The 27,235-nt window shown below is 39.6% G+C and overlaps 2 protein-coding genes across 2 annotated transcripts in view; one reads left to right on the top strand and one right to left on the bottom strand.

The window, feature by feature from the left end:
• Window positions 1-15,239, bottom strand: part of TSHR (thyroid stimulating hormone receptor) — a 193,257-nt gene extending 178,018 nt beyond the window's left edge. Inside the window, exons 1-4 of the mRNA XM_063698096.1 lie at window positions 15,194-15,239; window positions 14,513-14,663; window positions 14,019-14,365; window positions 13,434-13,761 (exon numbers count right to left, since the gene is read on the bottom strand). Of these exons, the coding sequence (XP_063554166.1) occupies window positions 13,434-13,603 (170 nt within the window). The 5' untranslated portion in view covers window positions 13,604-13,761; window positions 14,019-14,365; window positions 14,513-14,663; window positions 15,194-15,239. The remainder of the gene's footprint in view (window positions 1-13,433; window positions 13,762-14,018; window positions 14,366-14,512; window positions 14,664-15,193) is intronic.
• Window positions 15,240-26,926: 11,687 nt separating this feature from the next.
• The window catches only part of CEP128 (centrosomal protein 128), a 446,086-nt gene continuing 445,777 nt past the window's right edge, over window positions 26,927-27,235 (top strand). Inside the window, exon 1 of the mRNA XM_063698091.1 lies at window positions 26,927-27,006. The gene's annotated coding sequence lies outside the window, so the exon portion shown is untranslated. The remainder of the gene's footprint in view (window positions 27,007-27,235) is intronic.

The raw sequence follows: 27,235 nt of genomic DNA, 5'->3' as shown, positions 1-27,235 counted from the left end.
ACAAAGGGCATATGAACACTATATCCACTAGTCTCACTATGTGCCCTGTCATGAAGAACCAGACTGCCTACGAGAATGGTGGAATGAATTAAAGACTCAGCTAAGGTGCCATCTTGGGGACAAAGCCCTGCAGGATTGGGGATCTGACCTAAGAAAGGATATGAGCTGAATCAATAGCCAACATATGCTATTGTGTTCTATGTAGCTAGGATACACATGTCTGAAAACCAGGGGGCAATGATAGAATCAGCTCATCTCACCATCACCCTAGTAACCTAACATTCAGATTTTGAGCTTCCTGTCTGTATTCCTGCCCAATTAATGGTACTAGTTCCTGAGGAGAAAGATTACTTCTTCCTCCTCCAATACAGGGAGGTTGATACTATAATGACCACCTGGTCATTTGAGCTTCTCATGCTAGAGGACAAATAGGTAAATAAAGGAGTTTCTCTATTGAGAAATATTAGGCCCTCTTTACCATGAGAAGCTAGGGCAGCTACTACACATTTGGAAGAGTGAGGAGTGTGTCTAGAATGCAGGGAATTCACTGGGGCATCTCTTGGTTCTTCTGAGCCCACAGATAATGGTGAAGGAGAAAATACAGCAGCTATATATGACAAGAACAAGGCAACTAAGCTTTCAGAACCCTTGGAGCTGAAGACTGGGTCTTTCCATCAGGCAATCAACTCAGCCAGTCAGAGTGCTGGGCAAGGGTGAGACAAATCTAGGATTGGAGTCAAAGAGAGATAAGGACTATCAATGGCATCCTTAAGATCAGCTGCAGCAGGGCAGACTAGTTTATTTCACAAACCCTCTTGCATTATGTCTTTGCAAGGACTGCATCTTGAAGGAATCTGTGGAAGATGGGGCTTGTATCCCCCTTTCTTGTAAGAATAAAAAAAAAAAGTAAGGACATCTCATTCTTACAAAATCGGAGGCCCTATATTTTCTTATGGGAGCTAGACATAATGAAAAGCTTGGGCAGGTCTGAGTTGTGCAAAGGCTAACCAACCCTGGGTACCTGTTTTACATCATTTTAGATTCTCTCAGCTTGCCTCTTATGCTAGCCCTGCTGTGGCTACCAGTTCTGTATGAGCTCTGACTAGCTTCAGCCAGGTACAACTCGACAGTACTGCATCTCAGCCCTGTACCACACACCTCTCATCTCCCACCCGGGGACTTTTTTGTTAATATCAGGAAATTCTTTCATCACCCAGGCACAGGAAACCTGGAAGGTCAGTAGAATTAAATCCCTGACTCATGGGAGCCAAGAACTGATGGATAGATGTTTTACCTTTCCTCCTTCCTAAAGCAAGGGTCCTGAGATGCAAGTCATCTGAATTCTCAGGTGGTCTCAGGGGTTTCAGCAACCATTTGTTTCTAGCAGCAGCAAACTCTCCCTCTCTCCCTGCTTCACTTCCCCATCCTACCTTCTGCTCCTGGGATCATACTCCGCAACAAGAATTCTCACATGGGCTCTGCTTTCTGGAGAATTCAGACTAAGATATCACTGACTCCTCTCTTTTACTCAAAGTCCACATAGTCCGCTAGAAAATCCTGTTGGATTCACCTCCAAAATAAGCCCAGGAAATTTCTTACCACATTCCCTGCAATTAAGCTGGTTCAAGCCAGTATCATCTCTCACCCGATTAGGAAACATAGCAGCTAGGGTGATCCTACTAAAATGTAAGTCAGGTCAGGGCCGGGCGGGGTGGCTTACACTTGTAATCCCAGCATTTTGGGAGGCTGAGGCAGCCAGATCCCCTGAGGTCAGGAGTTCAAGATCAGCCTGACCAACATGGTGAAAACCCATCTATACTAAAAATACAAAAATAATCCAGGTATGGTGGCACATGCTTGTAATCCCAGCTTCTAGGGAGGCTGAGGCAGGAGAACTGCTTGAACCCGGAGGTGCAGGTTGCAGAGAGTCGAGATCACACCACTGCACTGTAGCCTGGGCAACAGAGTGAGACTCTGTCTCAAAAAAAAAAAAAATGTAAGTCAGGTCTTGCTTGTGTGTGTGTGTGTGGCTCAAAACCCTTAATAGTTTCTTATCTCATTCCAAAAATAAGCATATATATATATATATATACACACACACACACATACATATATATATATAATTTTTTTTTTCTCCTCCAGATATTAGCCTGGATTCCTTTTTTAGCTTCTTCAGGTCCTTATTCAAATGTCATTTTCTCAGTGAGGGCTTCTGTTATGGACTGAATGTTTGTATGTCCCCCAAATTCATATGCTGAAATCCTAATCTCTGATGTGATAGTATTAGAAGATGGGGCTTTTGGGAGGAAATTCGTTTATGAGTGTGGAACCCTTATGATGAAATTAGTGCCCTTATAATAAAAAACACAAGAGAGGTGAGCTTGGCTTTTTGCTATGTGAAGATACAATGAGAAGATGGTCAAGTGCAAACCAGGAAGCAGCCCTCACAAGACAACAGATCTGCCGGCACCCTGATCTTGGATTTCCAGTCTCCAGAACTGTGAGAAGTAAATGGTTATTGTGTAAGCAACTCAGTCTGTGGTATTCTGTTAGAGGAGCCCAAACTAAGACACCTTGCTGACTATTTAAAATGCAACTTCCAGTATTCCTTCTCCCTCTTCCTTCATTTATATTTCTCCATTATACTTTTCACCATCTGACATTCTCTGTTTTACTTTTTTAAATTTTTAAATTTTTATTTTTTTTGCTATTTTCTCCTGTTAGGATGTAAAATCAATGAGGTCGTTTATTATATATCAATGCCTAGAATAGTACTAGTGTATGATAGGTGATCAATACATATTTATTTAAAATATAAAAAAGGAAAGAAGGAAGAACATTTTACAATAAAATGCTACCTGTATAGAGGTAGTATTTCTGGTCATCTCAAATCTTTGGACCATGTCCACAAACCCAGAAATAACTGCCAAGGGTGTTGAGATGGAAATACTGCCATCTCAAAGCCCACTAAAGACTTCCTCATGGAAGAGTATCTCATTTATGCCCGTCCTTAGATCCTCTTTATTTTCATGCACAGAGCCCTTTCCTAAAAGTAGCCTTCTAGTTTCTTGGCTTAAAAAAAGATTGAAATAACAAAATATAAAGTGACAGTACCTGGCAATAAGAGGAAACAATTTCAGTCTCCTCGCTGGAGTTGCATAATTATGAGAACACACAGGCATGGGTAAGATTAAGTTAATGCCTACAAAATATAAGCCAAAAGCTTCATGTGTCATATAAATACAGAGATCATGTTTTCTGAAAGAAAAATTTGGACATAAGGAAGCTCTTTCCAGGTGCGCAAGTGATGTGGGAAGTTTAGATTAAAAGGATGATGAAATATTTGAATTTCTGGAACATTCTGATGGCAGTCTTTTCAATGGGACTGTGCCATAAAAATCCAGAGCACATATGCCTGTCACCACATTTAAGAGAACAATATTTATAAGATGTCTTAAAAATCACAAGTGCCAACTTTGTAATTAAAAAATTATTTTGAAAATTTCTGGAATACCCTAGTCTTAAAGGTTCATACAGAAATGAAGCCAAGTAAGTAGGGTCTGATATCTAAATGGAACACTTTAAAACTCAATCTATAATTTTGAACAAATGGGACCATTTTGCTCATTCTTAAAATTTTCAAATGCTATTTTTTAATTAATGTAATGAAAGAGAGTAATTAAGTATGTTGACCAGCTTCAGTAAAAATGGAAACAGAGTCAGTATGAAGAATTTAACATCATGTAGGAGGCATTAGAAACTTGAAAAAATCTGTCAACTATTGACTTGAAAAAGTGGCAACATTCAGTGAACTTCTGTGTGAAGAGCCTATCAAGGGACAGGCTAAGTGTGAGCCATAAAGAAAGTAATCACCACAATAACATATTCAGAAGGAAAACCATGACATTCAAAGGTGTTGCAGGCTGAAAGAGTGAGGGTCGTGATCAACTCACTATACCACTGGAGGCTCTATGAGTAAACAGCAAACTGTTCTCATAAATGCAGAATGTTGGCAAACTGACAGAAGTGCGTCCTCCACCCAGAAGGAATGCTGAGGGCAGTCACACCCCAAGCGCAGTGTTTCTTGTAATTAGGTACATCTGAAGCCTGTTAGTAACAATATGAACCCATGATCAATTAAGCAGCCGACCAATCGTTACCTCCTCCTCCCTGCCCTTGCTACCCAATAAATACAAAGGGCTGTGGAAGCTCAGGGGCTGCCTTTGCTCACTAGAAGCAGGGAGCTCTCTTCTTCTTCCCCTGGACACTTTCTTTAAAACAGTTTCGTCTTACTTTTTCATTTCTACGTTCATTCCTTTGTTCATTCTCACAATGACGGTCTCAAGTAGTAACAGTAGTAACTGTCCTAGTGACGGTCTCAAGTAGTAACAGTAGTAACTGTCAAAATGACAGTCTCAAGTAGTAACTAACTGTGACAGCTTGCCACACAAAGGTCAGGCGATTTTCACTTATTGTTAAAATATGTCTGTTAGGGTTGTTTGTAATATAATAAAAAGATTGAGTCATAGTGAGTACACTTACAAAATGCCAAATTATTCCAAAGCAGAATTTCTTAACTTGTGAGGGGTCAAGGACACCTTTGAAGATCTAAGGAAAGTTATAGAGTCTCAGAAATGCACTGATGGGGACAAATTTTCACACAACCACAGATTCCTAAGAGCACAACCACGAACTCCTGGAGGCCCATGAACTTTTGTCTAATAAACCTTAGTCTGAAGGGTAACAAACACACTTTGTATAACCAGGAAACACTGAAATAATCAAATAGATCAATTCAACTTAATTTCTCAGCTCTGGACAAAAAACTACTACTCTAGTAAATTGACTGATAAATTCAGACAAAACTAATTCATTTAACAATATGTTTTATGTATTACGAATTAGTTTTGTATGCTTACTACTTCATCAGAGGTGATCTAAGAGAATAGACTTAGGCCCCAGGATAGCTAATTTGTTCACACAGATGAAAATAACTGGACATTCTGTATCTAGGCCTCTGATATCATGTCTGAATGGTCTTGGCCTCATCAAAACTGATCTGATTGTTGAGGTTGGACTTTTAAACATGGGGTTTCACTGTGTTAGCCAGGATGGTCTCGATCTCCTGACCTCGTGATCCGCCCCCGCTCTGCCTCTCAAAGTGCTGAGATTACAGGCGTGAGCCACCCCACCTGGCTGAGACCAACCTTCTTTTAAGTGATAGACTCCCACCTACGGCAATGAAACACAAGGCTGAGCATGTTCCACGGGCCTCTGGACTTCATGGTCTAATAGGAAGATCTATTAGTATTAGCAATTTATCCCCCAAATTGGTACATCTTTGAGAGTGAAAGGAATGCTATTAACTACACTTGAATGACAGATGTAATGGGGTTCAAGACATTCTATCCCCAAATGTGACACCTTGGCATTTGAGAAAACAACAGAAGCAGAAGGTCTCTCTGACTTTTTCCTGCCCTTCTCCCCTGAATCAGGTCATAAGACAATTCTCTGGTCTTCCTCTAAAGTAGGTCTTAAGACCCTCATTTCAGAGGGGCTCTCCCTACACCAGGAGAAAAGGAATGAAGACACAAAGACACCAAGATGAATTTGAACAAATAAGACTTGCTAAGATCTGCCCCACAGACCACAGTTTATTACCATTCGATCATATCCTTTTGTCCTCTAATCTGTATGACTGTCCATAAAAAGATACAGTTTTCTCTGTTCCTTTGGGTCTTTATTACTGAAGCCTCCTGTGTCATGTAAAACTTATATTTAATAGTTGTTTAATGTTTTTTTATTGTCAATCTGTTTTTTGTTGTTGTTGTAGGGTCTCAGCCATGCAGCATGTGATGGGTAAAGAAAAGATATTTTCTGCCTTACAGGTGTAAGAGGAGGGTCCATTTGGATAGGGCAACCCTAACTATATGGAACCTGGAAACCAGTGGATGGTTCCATAAAGAATCTGGAGTTCATTAGGGGACGAAGGTCAATTTTTAAAATTAATAAACATTTTTTAGCTTGGGAAAATTTAGAGTTAACAATAGAAATGAGAATCTAAATCAGACCCATAGTATTAATATGTTTGTGTTGAGTTTAAGAATAATCAATATATATTTGGTATTTTGAGTATTTGTATTAACAGAAGTTGTTGACCTAGTTGGGATATCTAATAGATTGGTCTTGCTATTCCAATTTAAAATGTATAATTGAGTAATTTATTTTGACTTGTGATTTAAGTTGAAAAGGAAATTAGAGGTTTTAATAAGTTTACTTGTATAGTGCTCACTGGGAGGTGGTAACTTTTCTATAATTTTGCATGTATTACTAGGGAAAAATGTGTTTCAATGAAAAGCTGTGTATTGACTAGAGCACACCCTTCCAAGTTTCTCAGTCTGATTCTATGGGAATTATTTTACACCTTTCTAGATTGTAGATAATTGTAGCAACGCAAAACAATTTTGTCTACGGATTGTAAATTCTGTCCCGTATGGAAGAGCTTCTATGAACTTCCCTTCCCGACTAGGGAAGAAGCTAGTTTGGCCTCCATCTGCATAGTCACTCTGATATTCCTAATCTATAAATATGTCTAGTTGGTGGGCTATCCTTTAAACCAGTTGTAATATCTTACCAGGTTCTTCATTATGGTGGGTTAAAGCATGCCCCCAAAATTCATATCTACCTGGAACCACAAAATGTGACTTTACTTGGAAATACGATGTTTGTAGATGTAATGAGTTAAGTTGAGTCCATAGTGAATGAGGGTGAGCCTAAAACCAATAATTGGAGTGATGCAGGGAATGCCATGGATTGCCAACAGCAACCAGCCCCTACGAAGAACCAGAAAGGATTTGTCCCAAGAGCCTTCAGAGGAAGCATGACCCTGCCAATACCTTGATTTCCAACTTTTAGCTTCCAGAACTGTGAGAGAGTAAATTTCTGTTGTTTTAAGCCACTCAGTTTGTGGTACTTTGTTATGGCAATCTTAGGCAATTCATATACACTCATCAATGAGTTCATTAAAATCTTTAACATGTGTTCAATTTATAGGTGTATGAGAGTTATAATTTTTCCTTTCTTTGAAAATTATCTGTTGACAGTATTAACTCATTCATACCACCCAGGAATCTGGTGAGTCAGGGACTATTATTACTCTTTTTTTATAGATGGAGAAACTGAGGCCCAGAGGAACTAAGCAATGTTCCCAAAGCGTATTTAGGAAATAGCAGACCAAGGCATTCAACCCGGAGGATCTCACTCCAGAGTTTGGCAATCTAAAAACATAGGATTCCTGGTACTTATAAAGTTTAATATAATAGATGTTTTCAAATTTTCTAAGGATTGGGAAAGTTTCATCAAGCATTCAAGTACTTTAAAATAAAATACATTAAATTTGTTTTCATTTAAATTATTTATTATTTGATTAAACTATATGGGAAATCAGTTATTAAAATATTAAATGATAAAATACTCCTCAAAGTAATTGTTACAATTAGATTTCCAAACAAAATAATAAATACATAGAAAACTCAATAAAGAACTAGGTTTTACATTTATTTCTTTAACAAACCAAATATTAATTTATGAAGCCAGCTACCCCCATTAACTGTTTTTTTGTGTGTGTGCATAGAAACTGCTCCCAAGGACATCAGAATTCACCTCAACCTGTACTGAGTTATGAAGGGAGTAGTAACAAATTTTATTGTCCATTAATATGTTCATCCCAAGTGAATAAATCAAACCCCTTCAGCTTTCAGGTCAGAATTCTTCAAAGCTCTTGGAACACCACATCTCCACCTTCTACCTGCTCCACTGAAACTTCTTACACTCAACTCCTACTGGTTTTTCAGGAGGTAGCTCAAAGCCTTTGCTGAACCGCAGTTTAAGTAAATATCCCTCACCCCTACAAAGAGCATACTCAAGCACACTTATACAATTATAACTCTGTGTTTATGTAATTATTTGATTAATATGCAGCTCCCACACTAGACTGTAAGATCCCTGCAGACAGGGACATGTTGGTGGTGTTCTCCATTAAATCCAGAGTGTGACACAGTGTCTGGGATATAGTTAGTCCTTAGCAAAGATTTGCAGAATGAAGGAAGTAATAAGTAATGTAGAGGGCATATGGCCCCTCTTCAGTGGGGAATCCCCTGTTGTGTGGAATATTAGAAGGACCCAGTTCTGCGTCTCCTATTTCAGACGCCAAAAGTGGGCCGGTGACCTCCTTCCTCTTCCTACCTCCAGCAGCTATGGCTTGCCAGCCAATCAAATGCTCCCATACAGGATACCACTCCCAGGTAGGATATTTAAAGAGACAGGGACAGTTGGGAAATTATTGATGGCAGCACATAGACAGTCTGGCCGCTACAAGACCGCAGATGTCCAGTGGCTGTGGTTTCTATATTGCGCATGGAATTGTCCTAAACAGATGATTCACTGTGGCTCCAGTTCCTTGCCCACAGTAGGCCTTGGCCTATTTTCAAAGCCTGGTCCTACAGTAATTCTGTAAATTACATGTTCTTTCAAAATATTTTTTTTCTTCCTTAACCTAAACAGAGTTGGTTTTCTGTTACTTATCATCAGAAACCTTGACTGATTTAAATACACACATATATATCTGTCTAAATATATATACATATAGGTATACAGATATATTCCCTCTCTCTATATATTCTCTCTCATATATATACGATGGACACATTTTATTGTTCATTATTATGTTCATTCCAAGTGAATAAATCAAATCCCTTTAACTTTGAGGTCAGAATTCTTCACTCCTCTTAGAACAGTGTTTCATATGTATGGGAGAGGAGAGAGAGAATGGAAAAGAATAATTCACAGAGCCTGGATATATGAAATGAATTCACCTTTATATGTGTGGGGCTGTATTTGGGGAGCACGTGGGTGTTGAAGCAGGGGGCTTCTCTTTAGCTTGGAAACAATTGTTATTCGGATTACACCCACTGATTGTGACTAAAACCATTGCGAAATATACAAAACATCCACATTTCTTTAAGCGTGGAACAAAGATGACTTGGAGGTACATGAGATTATTTTAGGTGGAGTGCCCACCTGGCATTAAATAACAGTGAATCACACAGTGAGAAAGTAATTCCTTTTTCTATTGTCTTTCCATCCTTTCGATACTACCAAGGACACCGTGCCAGATTGTTATCTCTTTAATACTTATTAACACTTACTTCGCTTCCTTTTTAACAATGAGAAGGCAGCTGTAGGCTCAGTGTATTCACAGACAATAGTCTGTAGCTAGAATTTAATTATATTTTTGTTTTTGCTGTCTTTAGTTTTCTGGTTACCTCTTATTTGTACGAAGTCATGCTAATTTTCCACTTGTAACCTTTCTAAATAAATTTCAGTTAGAGAAGCGAGTCAATTTAAAAATACTGAGTAAATAACAGCACAGATGGAACACAGGGTACAAATGCCAAAGATGATGAATGATTGTCTTCAGTTTAGTAAACAGTAGGAGAGTCCCTCAATTAGAGCCACAGATGCAGAATGCAAATGAGTAAAAACAGAACCTGAAAACAACAGCTCCTTCAGAAACATATCTGAAGGCACACAGGTGTCCAAACCACTTACTTCGTCGAAACCCAAGACCACAGATGGCAGTGGGGTTGGAGAAGGCAGAGGTAGCAGTTACTGTCATAATGAAACTGAAAGCAGGGTTAAAACAACATAGTAAGGCGTGCCAGCACCTTCTGGAGGAAGAATCCACACAAATACATAGAATGGTGCAGAATGGTTGTCAAATCCTTTCTACCTCCTTATTCAGAGAAGGAAGGATCTTCTCATGCACAGAGGCAACAAATGGCAACTTTCTGAGTAAGAGAGGGTGATGGGTCAATCTTGTTATCCTTGGTTTTGAGATATATGATCTATAATTATATGCCAACATTTAAATTTTTAATTTTATTCTCTTGCTTCATTTAAGTTTCCTTAAATCAGTAATTTTCAATGGAAGAGAGTGATTTTTTTCAAACTACCTACACATCAAAGATTCTAGAATGTTCCACTGGCAGTGGGGGAAGTAGGAATCCCAGCTCTCCCTCACCTTCCACTCAGGTAAAGCATCATACCCTTCTGGAGGGGAGGAGTGAGGAAAAGATACAGCATCACTTCTTCAGTGAGGGCCACAGTCCGTAACTCTCTCCCCTGCATCCATAAGACCACAGGGCTGCGATATGGGTAGTAGGGCAAGAGAGCTGTTTACCTTTCAGAACAATAATCTATGAGTAGAAGATAAAGTTTAGAAAGAGTTGTTCTCGGCACCATCATAATTTGTAAAATGTCTAAGAAGTGGTTATACAGCATCTTGATGAAGGTTGCAGAAGTAATGCAAATAACTCTACAAGAACAAAATACCTTACATTTTAAACCAGTGTCAGCTCTTCAAAAACTTTAAAAAGAGGTACATTCTGAATAATATAAAACTTGTGAGAGAACATGCCTCAGTGGTAGATCCTGTATAATTTAAGTAGATTCCAAAAAGAGGTCACCACCCAGAACGGCTTTTTAATGACAAAAACTTAGTTTATTTCAGCAAGGAATACCTTCCATAACTTAGATCTTTCTTGTCTAGAAAGATCTAAACAAAGATCTAGATTTTCTTGTCAAGAAAGACTAACTTAGTCTTTCTTGTCCTCCTTGCCTCTCTTCCACTCTCTCTTTCTTCGTTCCTTCTTCTTTCCTTTCCCTGCTAACCTCCTGCTTTCTGAGTTCTTGCATCTGACGAATAGCCCCCGAGGTTATCAGTCGGTTTATTGAATGTGACTTGTTTTCAGACTTTTTTCTCCAAAGCCTATGACCATCAGGGGAACACTGGTATGGTGAGACACACTTCTCATCTGAGAGTGGTGGCTTAAGGGTGCAGGCTCCATAGTTGATGATATGATATTCAAATCCTGACTTTACCACTTACAAGCTGTGCAACATTGAGCAAATTACTTCATTTTATTTTTGTGCCTCAAGGTCCTCATCTATAAAGTGAGGATAATAACACCATCTACTTAACTGGATTTGGTGAGGATTCACTGGGTGAGTTCCTACAAAGTGCTGAGAACAGGACTCCCCCCCGTAAGTAAACACAATATAATTGTTAGCTTTACATGTTTTACTTCTGTCATATGCTTTCCTTCAACAGAAGAGTTCTACTGCCCCCAAAAGATTTAAAAATCATTTTTCTACTGTTGCAGATGGTCGTAGCCATTGTTCAAAGGAGACTACCATTTTGTTTTACCCACACTTTTCATCAGGTTTCTCTTTTCGATCTCAGAATAACTTTATTCTTCAGGACTTACTACCTCCCTCTCCATTATTCTCAAGGGCAGATCCTCCTTGCCACTGTCTTTATGTCTTTTTCTTGTCATTCAGTGCCTTCCCTCAGACTAGTCTCATCAGCATCATGTCATCACCTAGAAAGCACCTAGTTGAACATTCTCTTTTACCCAGAAGGAAATTTGGCTCCTTCCAAATCAGTCATCTTACACAATTTCATGGTTAGTAAAGAAGGGCTGAAGAGAATGCTGGTTTCCTGACTCCTGTTCCATTGCTCATTCTCCATTACCCTTTCTTTCTCAACTTTTGGTGGAATTTTAAACAGGATGACTACGAGTTCCTTTTCACTGTCAGAGCCACATCTCTCTTCAATGACTTGAATTTCTGCCACTGTTAAAGAAGTCTCTGAAGAAGTGATGTCTTTGGATTTCTTTCTCCCCAACATACAGTGGACATTCAGAGACCTGGCATATTCATTTGTTTATTTATTCACTTAAGCTTTTTTTTTTTTTTTTTTTTTGAGTGTCTAAGTAGTTCCAGGGTTTCAGGAATTCGGGGTTGAATGGCAGTGTCCCTATGTTAGAGAAGGTTGTGTCCTGCTTGAGTGGGCATGCAAATAAATAACAAGTTACAAGAAAGTAGACAATATCTAAGGGCTAGGGTTAGGTTCATGCACAGAACGCTGTTGGGAAAGGGGGTATAGCTTACCCAGCCTAAAGGTCATGGGTCAGGAGAAGCTTCCTGCAGGGTTGATCCAGGATCTGGATCTGGGAGTAAGCATTAGCTGGGTGAAGAAATGGGGGAAATGTGCTTTAGGCAGAGGGGCCAGAAAGTGGGAAGAAAGGCAAGGGCAGCTGTAACAGCAGGGACCTTTGGGGAAGCGCCAGAAGTTCTTCTCAGCAGGAGGGGGAAATTAGAAAAATGAGGAGCAATGAGGTTGGAAAGACTTGACTAGGTCTTGAGAGATCTGGTAGGCTGCACAAAAGAATTTTATTCTAGAGATGACAAGCAACCTATGTAGGGGTGTAATCAAGAGGCCATTACACCTTTTACACATTTTATTCTGTGGTGGCAGCATGGAGAATGACTACCACACTGTATGGAGATTATTGAACTAATTAATTCAGGTGTGCTAAGACACTAGGATATCTCTGAACACAGAAATATATCTCTGTGCTGAAATATTCATCTACTGTTAAATAGTCTTCATGAGCTAAATTCTTGAGAAAATCTAGAGGTGCAACTTTCCCATTTCTTTTCATCTATCAACATTTTCTTTAATAACCTGCATTTTCTTATCTTAACTGGATTTAACCAGCCTAGGTTGTTTTACTATCCTTTATTTCTGTTCTATTTTTAACCAATCAAGAGAGACTTTATTCCCTTGGTTTTGTCTACAGTTTCAATGATCACTGATTTAACTTGCTGTTAAGAAACAGGTTGTGTGTGTATAATCTTATTTAACATCAGGTTTCTAATTTGGTGACATTTAACATGCAGATAAATGTACTATACTTTTATGAAATTTCATTTCTTTATACCTCTATCACAAAGCAGGGTTCTGGACGTACTATTTCACTGGCAGTTCACATTTGAGTAAGTAACTTACAGATACTGTATAGACAGTTCATTTTAAAAAGGGCCCCTGCTTAAACCTTTGTCAACAATTTGATGAATCAGCAGAACTGCTAAGATAACCTCCCATCTAGAGAAACAAAAAGGAGAAATACATATTTTTGCAATTTTTTATTACCCAAGGTAAGATCAAAAAGGTCAGTTCCTGAGATGCCATTATCCTTATTAATTCAAATAAAACAGATTCAACCAGGGTTAGGCAAAGTGCTGAACAGCAGCTTGTTGGAAAGAACAGCTCTCACGGTCATTGTACACCAAAGTTTTGTAACATTTTCCTGTGTTGGGAATGAGGATGTCAACAATGATACCTTCCCAAGTGTGGGCGATTAAGTTTTTAGCACACACACACATCTACACACACACATTCACTCACACATACACACACTCACACACACTACTTCGGGCTGTTATTGAGCTGCTTTTGTGCACTTCGGGCCACCGCCGCAGATGCCCTTGGTCTCTGGGTCCTACCCTGATCTCTCCCGGGTACTCACAGAGTCTGCGTACTGGGCGGTAAGCTGGGGATGCGTTGAATATCCTTGCAGGTGACTCTGAAGTCCTCCTCCTGATGGCACTCGCAGGGTGGAGACGAACACCCCATTCCGCCCACGTCCCCGGGCAGGGCGAGCAGCAGCACCAGCTGCAGCAAGTCCGCCGGCCTCATTTTCCACGGGACTCGGGGCTATTTCTCCATCCTCCGAAATCGCCTCATTCTCAGCTCTCTGCACCTCGGGTTACCCCAGGCCAAAGGAGACCCGGGAGCGGGAGGGGTGGGAAGAGGGAGGGCTCCAAGGGGCTGTGACCTCACCACTGTGGAGGAGGCTGGAGAAGGGGAAAAAGAGGCACTTAAGTGCTCCGCTTCCCTAGGAAACCTTGACCCAAACAAGCCTGCTTGCTTCACTTTCCTTGGCTGGACCCACGCAGTCCGCTCCGTCTGTTCCCTGACACCCAACACCAGTCCTGGCTGTCCCCTCTGTTTTCCAGCCCGCCCCCCACCCCCGGACGCCCCTCCCATTAGTTCTCTCCAAGCCTAGTTTAGATGCCCCCTCCTTTCCTCCTCTTTAAATCCAAGGAGCCACCTTCCCTCGCGTGTAGCCTTCTAGACACCCTGTCTGCCTGGGAGCCACTCGCACGCACTCCTTATCCAGAGAAAGTCCCCGCGGAGTGGACTGTCCGCGGGCGGACCAATGTCCTGCAGAACTTCAGCTCCTCCTGGCCAGAGACACCTCTGCTGAGGGTCAGAGGCGGGCACGCAGCCCTGGCTAGCCCGCGGTGCGGCCGAAGCCGTCGCCCTGCACCCCTGGAGGATTCTTGTTGCTATCCAACTGCAGGGGCCACTCCAGCGCTTGAGTCGACTGGCAGCGGCCGCCTCACGTTGCAGCCCGCGGCTCCGCGAGGCAATTCAGGAACTGAACTTTGGGGCCATCTGCTGGGAAGAATCGGGAATGGCAGAAATAATGCCAGGTTCCCTTAATGGGTCCAGTATGGAAATTCTGGTCGACCCAAGAATTTTATTGAGTCATATTCCCCCTGGAAGATGGGAAGAAAAATAATACTTAAGTGGCATACTCACCATTCTTCGCACAGTAGCCAAAAAGATCATTACAAACATAAATCAGATTGTGCCTATTTCCTTCTTAAAAGTCTTCAATCACTTATTCCTCTTGGGATAAAAGGAATGTGAATTCCTTCTATACTGCATAATTCCTTTTATATGAACTTGGCTAGGACAGGAAGGAAAAAGTTGTGGTTATGGGAATCAGAATAAAGGTTAAGAAAGATTGACTAGAAAAAGACAGGAGGGAACACACAGGGTTTCCATATCTTAATTAGGCTGGAGGTTAAGTGGATGTATACATTTATCAAAATTCATTAAACCGTACATTTAAAATACGTGTATTCCAAATTTTACGGAAGCTTTATTCATAACCACTAAACGAACCAAGTGTCTCGCGACTAGATAATGGATAAACAAACTCTGATACCTCCACTTTGGAATACTATTCTGCAATAAAAATGAGTGAACTGCTGATACAACGTGCACAAATTTTCTTTTCTTTTTTTTTCTTTTGAAACGGAGTCTTGCTCCGTCGCCCAGGCTGGAGTGCAATGGCGCGATCTCGGCTCACTGCAACCTTTGCCTCCGAGGTTCAAGCAATTCTGCTGTCTCAGCCTCCCGAGTAGCTGGGACTACAGGCGCCCGCCACCCCGCCCGGCTAATTTTTTCGTAATTTTAGTAGAGACGGGGTTTCACCGTGTTAGTCAGGCTGGTCTCGATCTCCTGACCTCGTGATCCGCCCGCCTCGGCCTCCCAAAGTGCTGGGATTACAGGCTTGAGCCACCGCACCCGGGCTTTTGTTGTTGTTTTTTTAAAAAATCACCATGGTATTGTTATGGAACGAATCTTGAATGCATAATGTTAAGTGAAAAAAGCCAAACTCAAAATATTACGTATTTATATGTAATTATTCATATTAATGATTCATTTATATAGCTTTCTCAAAAAGGCAAAACTATAGGGACAGGAAAAAGATGAGCGGTTGCAAAGGCCTAGGGTAGGGCTGACTACAAATGAACACCAGAGAATTTTGTGGGTAATAAAACTGTTTTAAATCTTGTTTGTGGTGGTGGTTCCATGGTAGTTTATTAATGTGGTGAATCATAGGGATCGATTTTCGAATGTTAAACCCACCTTGAATTGCAGGGATAAATCTCACTTGATCATGATGTATTTACCCTTTTTTTGTTTGTTTGTTTGAGACGGAGTCTCGCCCTGTCGCCCAGGCTGGAGTGCAATGGCACGATCTTGGCTCACTGCAACCTCCGCCTCCCGGGCTCAAGGGATTCTCCTGCCTCAGCCTCCAGAGTAGCTGGGATTACAGGCGCCCGCCACCACGCCCGGTTAATTTTTTGTATCTTTAGTGGAGACGGGGTTTCACCATGTTGGCCAGGCTGGTCTGGAACTCCTGATCTCGTGATCCGCCCGCCCCAGCCTCCCAAAGTGCTGGGATTACAGGCATGCGCCACCGTGCCCGGCCGTGTTTATCATCTTTTTAATATACTCATTCATTGGATTTGCTAAAATTCTGTTTAAAAGTTTTACATAGAGGTTCACAAGGGATAGTAGTCTGTTATTTCCTTTTCTGTAACTTCTTTGTCAAATTTTGGTATGAGGGCAATTAATTCTTCCATCACAGAATAAGTTGGGAAATATTCCTTCCTCTTTAAATTTCTGTAGGAGTTTGTGTAGAACTGATATCATTCCTTTCTTACTTATTTGGTGGAATTCTCCAGTGAAGCTGTTGGAACCTTGCATTTTCCTTATTGGAAGGTTTTTAACTATAAATCCAGTTTCTAAACATAGATTTAGGGCTATTCAAGTCATATAATTCTTCTTGAGGTAGCCTGGGCAGTTTGTGTCACATAATGAATTGTCTATTTCATCTAAATTGTTGAATTTATTGGCATGAGTTTGTTCATAATATTCTCTTATCCTCTTATATTTATATAATCTATTCTAACGTCAACTCTGTCATACCTGATATTGATAATTTGCATCTTCTTTTTTTTGCCTAAGTACTTTATCCAGAGGTTTGTCAATTTTATTCATATTCTCAAAGAAGCAAATTTTTGTTTCTTAGATTCTCTATTTTTTTGTGCTCTATTTCATTGATATATGCTCTGATCTTTATTATTTTATTACTCTGCCTACTTGGGGTTTAATTGGCTCTTCTTTATTTCTTAAGGTGAGGTTTCTTAAGACTGAGGTCACTGATTTGAGGCCATTTTTCTTTTATAATATTGTATGTGCGTAGTGCTGTAGACTTTCCCTATACTACTTTAGAGACATCCCACAGGTTTCGATATCTTGTAATTTCATTTTTATTCAGTTTAAAATACTTTTTAGTTTTTCTTTTAGATTTCTTCCTTGATTCTTTAGAAGCATGTTGTTTAGTTTCCAAATATTTGAGGAATTCTCAGATATTCTGTTGTTAATTTGCAAATTAATTCTATTATACACAGGGGAAATAGTTTGTATAACTTGAACACTTTTAAATTTAGTGAGACTCATTTTATGATTCAGAATATGGTCAATCTTGGTAAAATGTTCAGTGTGTACTTGAAAAAAAAATAAGTGATCAGCTTTTGTGGAGTTGTGTGTTCTACAAATGTGATTAGGTCACGTTGTTGATAGTATTGTTTAAGTCTTTTGTATTTTTGCTAATTTTAAAGTCTACTTGTCATATCAATTGTTGAGACATGGTTACTGAAATTTTTTACTACAATTGGGGATTTGTTTTTTTTCCCCCTCATTGCATTTCTATCAGGTTTTTCTTCATGCAATTTAAAGTTCATGTATTTTGAAGTTCTATTATTAGGTAAATACGTGTTTGGGACTATTATTTTCTTGTTCCCTTCATTGTTATTAAATGGCCTTCTTTATACCTTGTGATATCCTTTGCTTTTCAATCTACTTTTCTGTTATTGGTAGAGCCAATCCAACTTTCTTTTGATCAGCGTTATCATGGTATGATTTTTTCATACTTTAACCTCTTTGAGTTTTTATATTAAATGTGCAGTTCTTATAAATAGCATAGAGTTGGGTCTTGCTTTCAGTCTCACCATCTCTGCCTTTTGTTTGGTTTGTATAGATCATTTACATTTAATGTTATTATTCACATTACGTTTAAGTGAATAATCTTGCTATTAGTTTTCTATTTCTCCATTGTTATTTGATCCAATTCTCCTTTTATTTTAAACATATGTTTGGAGTCATTAAGGAATTTTTATGATTCCGTTTTATCTTCTTTGCTGAATCTTAGCTATAACTCTGGTTATTTTACTCATTGCTTTAAGGTTTATAGCATGTATGTTTAAGTTATCATAGTCCACATTCAGTTGATATTATACCAATTTATACTTGGTTTAAAAGAATACTTCAACACTATACTTATTGAATGCTTGTTTCTACTCCATTTCTCCTCTCCTGCCTAACCTTTATGCTTCCGTCGCCATACATTTTACTCATACATAGGTTATAAATCCCATAATACAGTGTTATTATCTTTTAAAGGGATTCAAATAATAAGACAGTTACCCCTTCTGGTCTTTCTCATTACTTAGTATTGATCCATATTTTTCACTGCTGTCACTTTCCTTTTGCTTGAATGACATTCATTAATTTTTTTGTCATACATATCTGCTGGTTATAAATTATTCCAGCTTTTCTGTGTCTGAAAAAGTATTACTTTTGTCTTCTTTTTAAAAAAGGATATCATCACTAGGTATAGAATCATAGATTGACATTATTTTTAACTTTCAGTACTTTAAAAACATTGCTTCATTTTCTTGTTGCTTGCATTGTTTACAAGGACAAATCTTATGTCAAAGTTTTCTTTGCTCCTTTATAATCTGCTTTTTCTTTTTTTTTCTTACTCGGGGTGCTTTTCAGATTTTGTCACTGGTTGAGAGAAATTTGACTGTAATGTGCCTTGATGTACTTTTCTTCAAGTTTCCTGTGCTTGGGGTATTTTGAGATTCTTGGATTTGTGTGTTTATGGTTTTCATCAGACTTGGAAAATTTTTAGCCATTGTTTCTCCATTTCTGCATATATGATTTTCCCGCTTATCACTTTCCTCTCCTTTGAGCATTCCAATTATTGCACTTATTAGGCTCATTGAAATTGTCTCACAAAGAGAATATTGATGCTTTTCTCAGTAAAAAATTATTTTTCTTTTTGTCTTTGATTATGGATTGTTTCTTTTGCTATGTCTTCAAATTCAGTATTCTTTTTTGTCCTCCCGTAATATTTAATTGGCCACTAATCCCATCCAACATCTTTTTTATCTCATAAAATGGATTTCCATCTCCAGAAGTTCAACTTGGGGCTTTTTTCATATTTTCCATGTCTCTTTGTATAATACTTTTTGAACATCTAAAATACAATAATTGCCTTGATATCTATCTTAGTTTCCTAGGGCTGCTGTAACAAAGTACCACAAACTTGATGGCTTAAAACAAGATAAATTAATTTGTTCACAGTTCTGGAGGCTAGAAGTCTAAAGTCAAGGTGTTGGTGGGGCATACTTCCTCTGAGAGTTCTGTGGGTGGATGTTTCCTTGACTGTTCCTAGCTTCTAGTGGTCGCTGGGAATCCTTGACATCTTTTGGGTTATATCACTGCAATCTCTCCTCTGTCATCATCAGGTGTTCTCTTTGTGTGTCTCTGTGTCCAAATTTCCCTCTTCCTGCAAGGACATCAGTCATTGTATTTGGGTCCATGCTAATCCATTATAACCTCAACTTAATTTAAATATCGTTAAAGATGCTATTCCCAAATAAGGTCACATTCACAGATACTGGGCATTAGAATTTCAAGATATCTTTCTGGGGAACAAAACTCAACATACAACAGTGTCCTTGTTTGATAATTCGAATATATATATATTTTTGTCAATTCTGGGTCAGTTTAGATTGGTTGATTTTTCTCCTGAAAATGGGTTGCATTTTCTATTCTTTGTATGCCTGATAATTTTTGTTTGGATGGCAGATATTGTAAATATTACCCTTTTTGGCACTGGAATTATTGCATTCATGTAAATATTCTTGAGATTTGTTGTCAGATGTAAATTACTTTGAAACAATTTGGGATTTGTGGATCTTGGTTTTAAGCTTTATTAGGTGGGACTAGCACAGCATATAATCTAGGGCTAATTATTCCTCATTCCCGAGGCAATACCCTTCTGATTACTCTATCCAGTGTTCCATGAATTATGAGGATTTCAAATCTGGCTGGTGGGAAGAGTCACTGTTCCTGGTCCCCTGTGAGCAACAGACAATTTTACCTCCAATCTTGCTAGTTGCTTTTTTCTCCAGCCTCATTTTTTTCACGTGTGTGTAATGATTAGTACTCTGCTGAATCTTCCATGGAGACCCTTTATAGTTCTCGGAAGTTTTCTCTCTACATAGCTCTCTACCTCCCGTAGTTTGTCCTGCAAACTCCACCTACCTGCATCTTCCCAAACTCTCAGCTTTGTCTCCCCAATTAAAGAATCCACTGGACTCTGCCTGGCTCCCCTCTCCTTGCACCATGACTTGGAAACTCTCTCAAGGCAGTAAGTTGTGGCAATCATAAGGGTTGCTTTATTTGTTTCCTGTCTTTCAGGGATCATGGTCTTTCTTGGTATGATAGCCACTGCCTTGAAAAGCATTGCTTCGTATATCTTCCCTGTTTTTTTGGTATAATTCTGGTGGGAGGGTAAATCTGGTCTCTGTTACTCCACCTTTGCTGGGAACAAAAGTGGTATGCTGAAACCTATAACATTTTATATCAAGATTTAGACAGCATGAAATTGGCTTAGTGGCAGTTATAATGTAGGCAAAAACTCTTATGCCTGCAGTTTCAGTTCAGCAAATTGGAACATGCCTTAGGGCTACCCATGTTCTAGTAGTCTGCTCAACAAATTGCTCAACAAATTGCTATGACAATTAATAAGACAATTTTCTTTCCTTAGCATAACTTTTAAAATGGGGCAAATAAACACATGAGATAAGATGATGACCAATCTTTGTGATCAGGTTAAATAAAGAGAAAAGTGCACTCAGGTCCCTTAAACACACGCACAAAATCCTTTTAAATGTAACAAATGAATGAGAATGGCTGTAGAACACTACTTTTTCCTTCTTGTAGAGGAATTATTAGCATGGTTCAAATATTAGAAAGTGGTGTTTGGCAATTTATGCCTCTGTGTGTTTTATCTTTTTTCAAAAAGTCCCCATTAAGGTGGAGCATTCCACTAGCCCCTTTCCATAACCTCTTTATTGATTAGTTATATTGCTTAACTACAGAAATGTTTTGCAATTTTGGTTTAGTACACTAATAGTGGCTCACTTTGACCTAAATGCATATGAATTACTGTGTTTTATATCTGTGATGCTCTTGGCAGTGATAATTACCTATAATTAGTAAGTGTGTGGCTGAAAAGAACTTCATGGGATCAACAGGGCTTCAGCACAATGAATGGCTAAAGATGATTCTTTGAGTAGTAGGCAATGTTATCCCTGCAATACCTTGTTTTTTTATCTTGACTCTTCTTAAACTTGAAGGTAACTTGCAAACTTGATGTAGAAAAAGTCAACAACCATTTATGATTGTTTTCTGCTGATGTAAAGAGAGTGAATTTCACCACTGACTTGATTGAGAGAGAATTTTGAGTAGCTCCATTTAGTCCCACCTAATCAAGATTTGGGGGATTTCCCTTTTACTTACCTATAACATCATACTTGGTGTCTTCTGTCTTATGACTTATAACTGTGCAGTGATACTATAAGGGAGCTTGACCATCTGTGTTGGCTAGAGGGAGCAAAGCAAAATCCAATGATGTAGGTGGTCATCGCTTGTACTGGACAGTCACCAAGAACAATGCAGGCTACATTTGAAGTAACATCCTCCTTTGATGCCTATGGGCAGAACAGGTAGGTTCAAGCTATGAATAGTGCTTGCTTGAGTGGAGGCTGGGCACTCTGTCAACATAGACTTTCTCCCTATGCCTACAGGTCTGCCTCCCCAACCTCCTATTCCTCTCTTTCCAGGACCCCCTTCTTCTCTGTTACCACATTCCCAGTCAGGAATCTCTTTTCTTTTGGGGGGAATCTCTTTTCTTTTGTTCATGGTATTTCCTTCCAAATCATTTGTTTATAGCATGACTCCTTTGTGACAGCAGGGTTGACTTCATGGGTTTGTGACCTGTGCAATCACTCAGGGCCCTGTATTCAGAAAGGCCCAGTGCTTAGTTTAATGCTGTGTTGTTGCCATTTTGACATCTTAATAGGTTTTGCAAAAGGGCTTAGCATATTCCTTTTTCACAGGGTCCTACAACAAATTACACATCCTGTGCTATCTGAGAATGTTTGTGTTTAATATGCAAAATCCAGGAAGAAAATGCTTCATTTTCTTCTTCTTTTTCTTTCTCCACTCCCCTCCCTTTCTGCTTTCTGTTGTCACCCCCCATCTCTAAGGCCATGAGTGCAGAACAGTGTAGCTGACAGAAATGGAGATAAGGAGAGAGCCAAGGTGAAAAAAATAAACATTTGAGGAAAATTTTGGTATTTCAAATACATTTTTGTGTCACATGGACATAGTTAGTGTGCTATTGTATTAATCCATTCTCACACTGCTATAAAGAACCACCCGAGACTGTAATTTGTGAAAAAAAGAGGTTTAATTGACTCATAGTTCTATAGGCTGTACAGGAAGCATGGTTAGGGAGGCCTCAGGAAACTTACAATCATGGTGCTTTGAAGGGTGAGGAGGAAGCAAGCACCTTTTTCACATGGCAGAGTGGGAGAAAGGGAGAGTGAAGGGGGAAGTGCTACACACTTTTAAACAACAGTTCTTGTGATAACTCACTCACTATTATGAGAACCGCAAGGGGGAAATCCACTGCTGTGATCCAATCACCTCCCACCACGTCCCACCCCCAACATTAGGGATTGCAATTCCACGTGACATTTGGGTGGGGACACGGAACCAAGCCATATCAGCTGTTGTTGTTTCATAGTTGTATAAATTTGGAAGTTATTGGTGAAATACAACTTGTGTCCCTTCTCCTTGAAACAGCACTACCTCTGTCTGCCACCCACAGCTTCTTACATAATAGTTGTCTTCCCTTCTCTACATTTATTCATTCTAGATGAGTTGGGTTAGGACGGTCATGTCAATGCTTTTAGACTAGCCCCATTCCAGAACCTTTTTATTGATTAGTTCATCTAGGTATTTAATGTTTCGTATGGTTCAAAAGTGTTTCTGATGAAACTGCTCAAGAAACTAGATCTAGAATTAGCATCTTGGATCTTACAGGCTGGTGATCTCATTAGTATAATCTTAGTCAAGGCTCTTTAGATTTCAATCAACAGAACTAATCTTAGGCTTCAAAAGGGAAATCATCATGAGGCATCATCATGATGCATCATGAGGCATCAAGGTATTAATAAATTCTTTGTTCTAAGTGTCTAGAACAAAATAATAGAGTACCAATATTCATGGAACTAACATTTTTAGGATGTCATAGTATTTGTCAGCTTACATATAATGTCAGCTTACGTTCAATAATGCTTACCATGAATTAGACACTAGGCTTAGTGCTTTACACACATTAATTTATTTTATCCCCCAAACACCTCTACACATGAAGTGCTATTTTTATTGTCCACATTTAGAAGAGGAAGAAATGAAGGCACGGAATGATTAAGTAACTTGTTTGAAGTAACATTGCTGATAGGCATTATAACGGACTTGAATCCAAGTGGTTTGGGTCCAGAATCTGTGCATTTAACCACCTCTAGTTGCCACTAGTGTATTATGGAAAACAAGTACAGGAAATACAAATGGGAATAACAAGGCTTGGATCCAGGAACTTGGAAGTTGTCAGGAATGGGGGCTGTATTCTCTTGGGCTCATTTCCTTGTGGTTGTGTAGTTTATTTCCTTTCACTGCTTTACTCACTTCTCTCTGTCTCTGCAGGTTAGCATTATCAGCTGCTTCTTGAACACAGGTGAAGATGGTCACCTCTCCATGGCGGCCTCAGCTCTTACCTGTACATCAAGACTATTCTAGCAACCAATTGGGAGCTTGAGTCCCCATTTTAAATTCTCAAAGGATAAAGAGCCTGATTGACCCAAATTGTCTCAGGTGTCTCTCTACTCCTTGTCTAATCAGCCATGGTGAGACAGGTAGGGGCTTTGTATAACATAAACAAGGCTATAGGGGCCCAACACTGTGGGTAGAATCATTCCCAGTTAAGGGGTGATGTGGGTGAGGCATATCAAAAATATCTCCCGCATCTACCTCAATCAAGGTATTACGTAATGAGATCATTGATGACACTAATCCTGAATAGGTACAGTTTTGGGGAAAACATGTTGAAATCTTAACCCCCCATGTTACTGTTTTTGAAAATGGGACTTTTCAGGAGGTAGTTAAGTTTAAATTACGCTATAGTATAAGGTTCTAATTCAAGATAACGGGTGTCATTACAAGAAGAGAGAGAAACTATGTATGTGCTCATACAGGGAAAAGCCTATCTGAGGATACAGAGAAAAGATGGATCTCTGCAAGCCAAAGACAGAGACCTTAGGAGAACCTAAACTTGCTGACACCTTGATCTCGGACTTGCAGCCTTCAGAACTGTGGGAAATAAATTTTTGTTGTTTAAGTCACCCATTCTGTGGTATTTAATCAAATCCCTAGTAAACTAATACATCATGTAACCTCTGTGTGCCCCTATCTATAATACATGGTTTGCAAAAGAAGGGTACTGCAAATGATACTTGTATTGGTTTGTTTTCACCCTGCTATGAAGAACTACCTGTGACTGGGTGATTTATAAAGGAAAGTGGTTTTTTTTTTTTGTTTTGTTCTGTTTTTCTGTTTTTTTTGTTTTGTTTTGTTTTGTTTTTTTGAGACAGACTCTTTCTTGACTCTGTCGCCCAGGCTGGAGTGCAGTGGCACGATCTCGGCTCACTGCAAGCTCTGCCTTCCGGGTTTACGCCGTTCTCCTGCCTCAGCCTCCCGAGTAGCTGGGACTATAGGCACCCGCCGCCACGCCTGGCTAATTTTTTGTATTTTTAGTAGAGACGGAGTTTCACCATGTTAGCTAGGATGGTCTCGATCTCCTGACCTCGTGATCCGCCCGCCTCGGCCTCCCAAAGTGCTGGGATTACAGGCGTGAGCCACCGCACCTGGCAAAGGAAAGTGGTTTGATTGACTTACAGTTCTGCATGGCTGGGGAAGCCTCAGGAAACTTACAATCATGGCAGAAGGGGTAGCAAACACTTCCTTCTTCACATGGTGGCAGGAGAGAGAAGTGGGCAAAATCCTCTTATAAAACCATCAGATCTCCTGAGAACTCACTCACTATCATGAGAACAGCGTGGGGGAACTGCCCCATGACCTAATCACCTCTCACAAGTTTCCTCCCCCAACATGTGGGGATTACAATTCAAGAGATTTGGGTGAGGACACAGAGCCAGACCATATCAATACTCTTTGTGGGTTTTTCCAAATCTAAGCTCAGATGATTCTGCTTGAGTATGGTATTGTGTTTGTATAATGTGTGTTGGCCATATTGATTAAAAGTAATACATATCTTTGGGAGTTATGAGACAATTTCATGTAAAATCTATTTTGTTGGCTTTAACTCATTTTGTCTATTTTGTTAAGACATAAAAAAGGAAGATTCAGTGATGTGACTTCACTACTTTGTTTTTTTTTTTTTTTTTTGAGATGGAGTCTTACTCTGTCACCAAGGCTGGAGTGCAGTGGCACCATCTCAGCTCACTGCAACCTCCGCCTCCCGGGTTCAAATGATTCTCCTGCTTCAGCCTGCCGAATAGCTGGGATTACAGGTGCCCACCACCACACCTGGTTAATTTTTGTATTTTTAGTAGAGATGGGGTTTCGCCATGTTGGCCAGGCTGGTCTCGAACTCCTGACCTCACGTGATCCACCCACCTCAGCCTCCCAAAGCGCTGGGATTACAGGCGTGAGTCAGCACCCCTGGCCTGACTTCACTACATTTTTTTGGGATGCCACATCTGTTGACTGAGAGCACACCACAGCTGACAAACAGCTGCTATGAATTTAGTAACATATTTAAGCATTTCTTGATCAAAATGAACTAAAATATCTGATTTTTAACTCTTTGGTCCCAGTTGTGTCCTGTAATGTTTGATTTATTTGGTTAATATCACTTTGAAAAATAAGGCCTATAGAATAGAATCCAATTCTCTAAATATGGTTGAACCAGGGAGGAAAAGCTGTGGACAATCAGTTTTTATTAATGTAGCTTGTGATTACATTAGCTCTTTTGGTAGACATTTCTCCTGCAGTTGATCTGATTATCACTTCTTCAGAAAGTTTCTCTTTTGTGTCTTTCCATACAAACCTATGCAGTATTCTATTACACAGAGATTTGTAATCATTTATTGTCTTTTTCTCTCACATGGCTCTGAGCAATTTGAAAGCAAGGTCTATGTTGTTTATTTTCACTGCACCTTCAGTGTCTAAAACAATGTCTGGATACTAGAAATATACAACATACATTTGCTGAATTACATGAATGAATAGAATTGTTTTGAAAGTTAAAATGTTTACAAATAAACAGTTATTATTATGCTTCTGCATGTATATGGGGCAATTTTATGGCCGTTCTGAATTATCTTAAACTCTGTCTGGTGGAGTGTATTCTTGAGGAACAATTTCAAGTAAGCAGCTTGAAGACAGTTGCAAATGCATAGGAGGTCTTTGGAAGAATTATTTTATGTTCAAACCAATATGAGATAGTTTTATGTCTCAGTGTTGGCCAGAAAAAAAATTTGAATAATACGACTATATCAAATTTATGTGCTAATTATTTATGACTCTGCCTGTTGGGAGGGAGGAGGGGTAAGGAGGGATGGAAGGAGAGAAAGGGGGAGAGAGAGAAAGAAAGAGAGAGAGGGATATGAACGGAGAAGGGCAAGTGAGGAAAGGGTGAGAAGAAAGATAAAAATGTACAAAAAAGGTTAGGTCCCTTTGAAGGGCTAATAGAGGGGACCAACTGGGAAATGGATTATAGAGCACAGAATTATTAGATTAAGGAACCCTTGTTATTAAACATGATCTAGCTCTTCTTCACGTAGCCAGGAAAGCTTTCACAGATCGGGTAATATTTGAGTTTAGCCTCAAAGAAGGAAGGGGAAGTGGTCTTTTTGGCAGAGAAGAAGGGCAATTCATATGACTAATTTAATTGTTACTTCTTAGCTTTCCAAAGTTCAGTTTTTTATTGAGGTTTTCATTCTCTTCGTGACTGAAACCAACTCCCCTGAGTGGAAAACATTTCTTTTATGTTCTAGAGTGAGGAGATGACACCTAGACTGAAGTAGCAGCAGTAATGAGCTGACAGCCTCACATCTACTTTTGGTGTGCCATGCATAAGCCATATGATCTTAGGCAAGTCCCTTACTCTTTCCAGGCCAAACAGGTTGGACTACATAATCTTCTCTGTTCCCGTCCGCTTCTACGAATTTGTGAGTCTTTGGAACAATATACGGGACCCTGGTATTAAGGGGATTTTTACATTTCAGTGCTAGAAATTGTCTTTCCCTGTCCTCGCACCGCTCCCTTGCCCTTTTTCTACTTCCCCATCTTACCGTAGTCCTGGGGGACTCCTTTTGTCCCCCAAGGAGTAAAATTACAGTCAAGGCCAAGGAAGCATTTTTATTCACTTTCTGACTGGAGTTTGCCTCCTACAAAGGA

Source organism: Gorilla gorilla, chromosome 15 (genome assembly GCF_029281585.2).
Source record: "Gorilla gorilla gorilla isolate KB3781 chromosome 15, NHGRI_mGorGor1-v2.1_pri, whole genome shotgun sequence".
In the NCBI taxonomy this organism is placed as follows: domain Eukaryota; kingdom Metazoa; phylum Chordata; class Mammalia; order Primates; family Hominidae; genus Gorilla; species Gorilla gorilla.
This window is presented reverse-complemented; position numbering and strand designations above follow the sequence as displayed.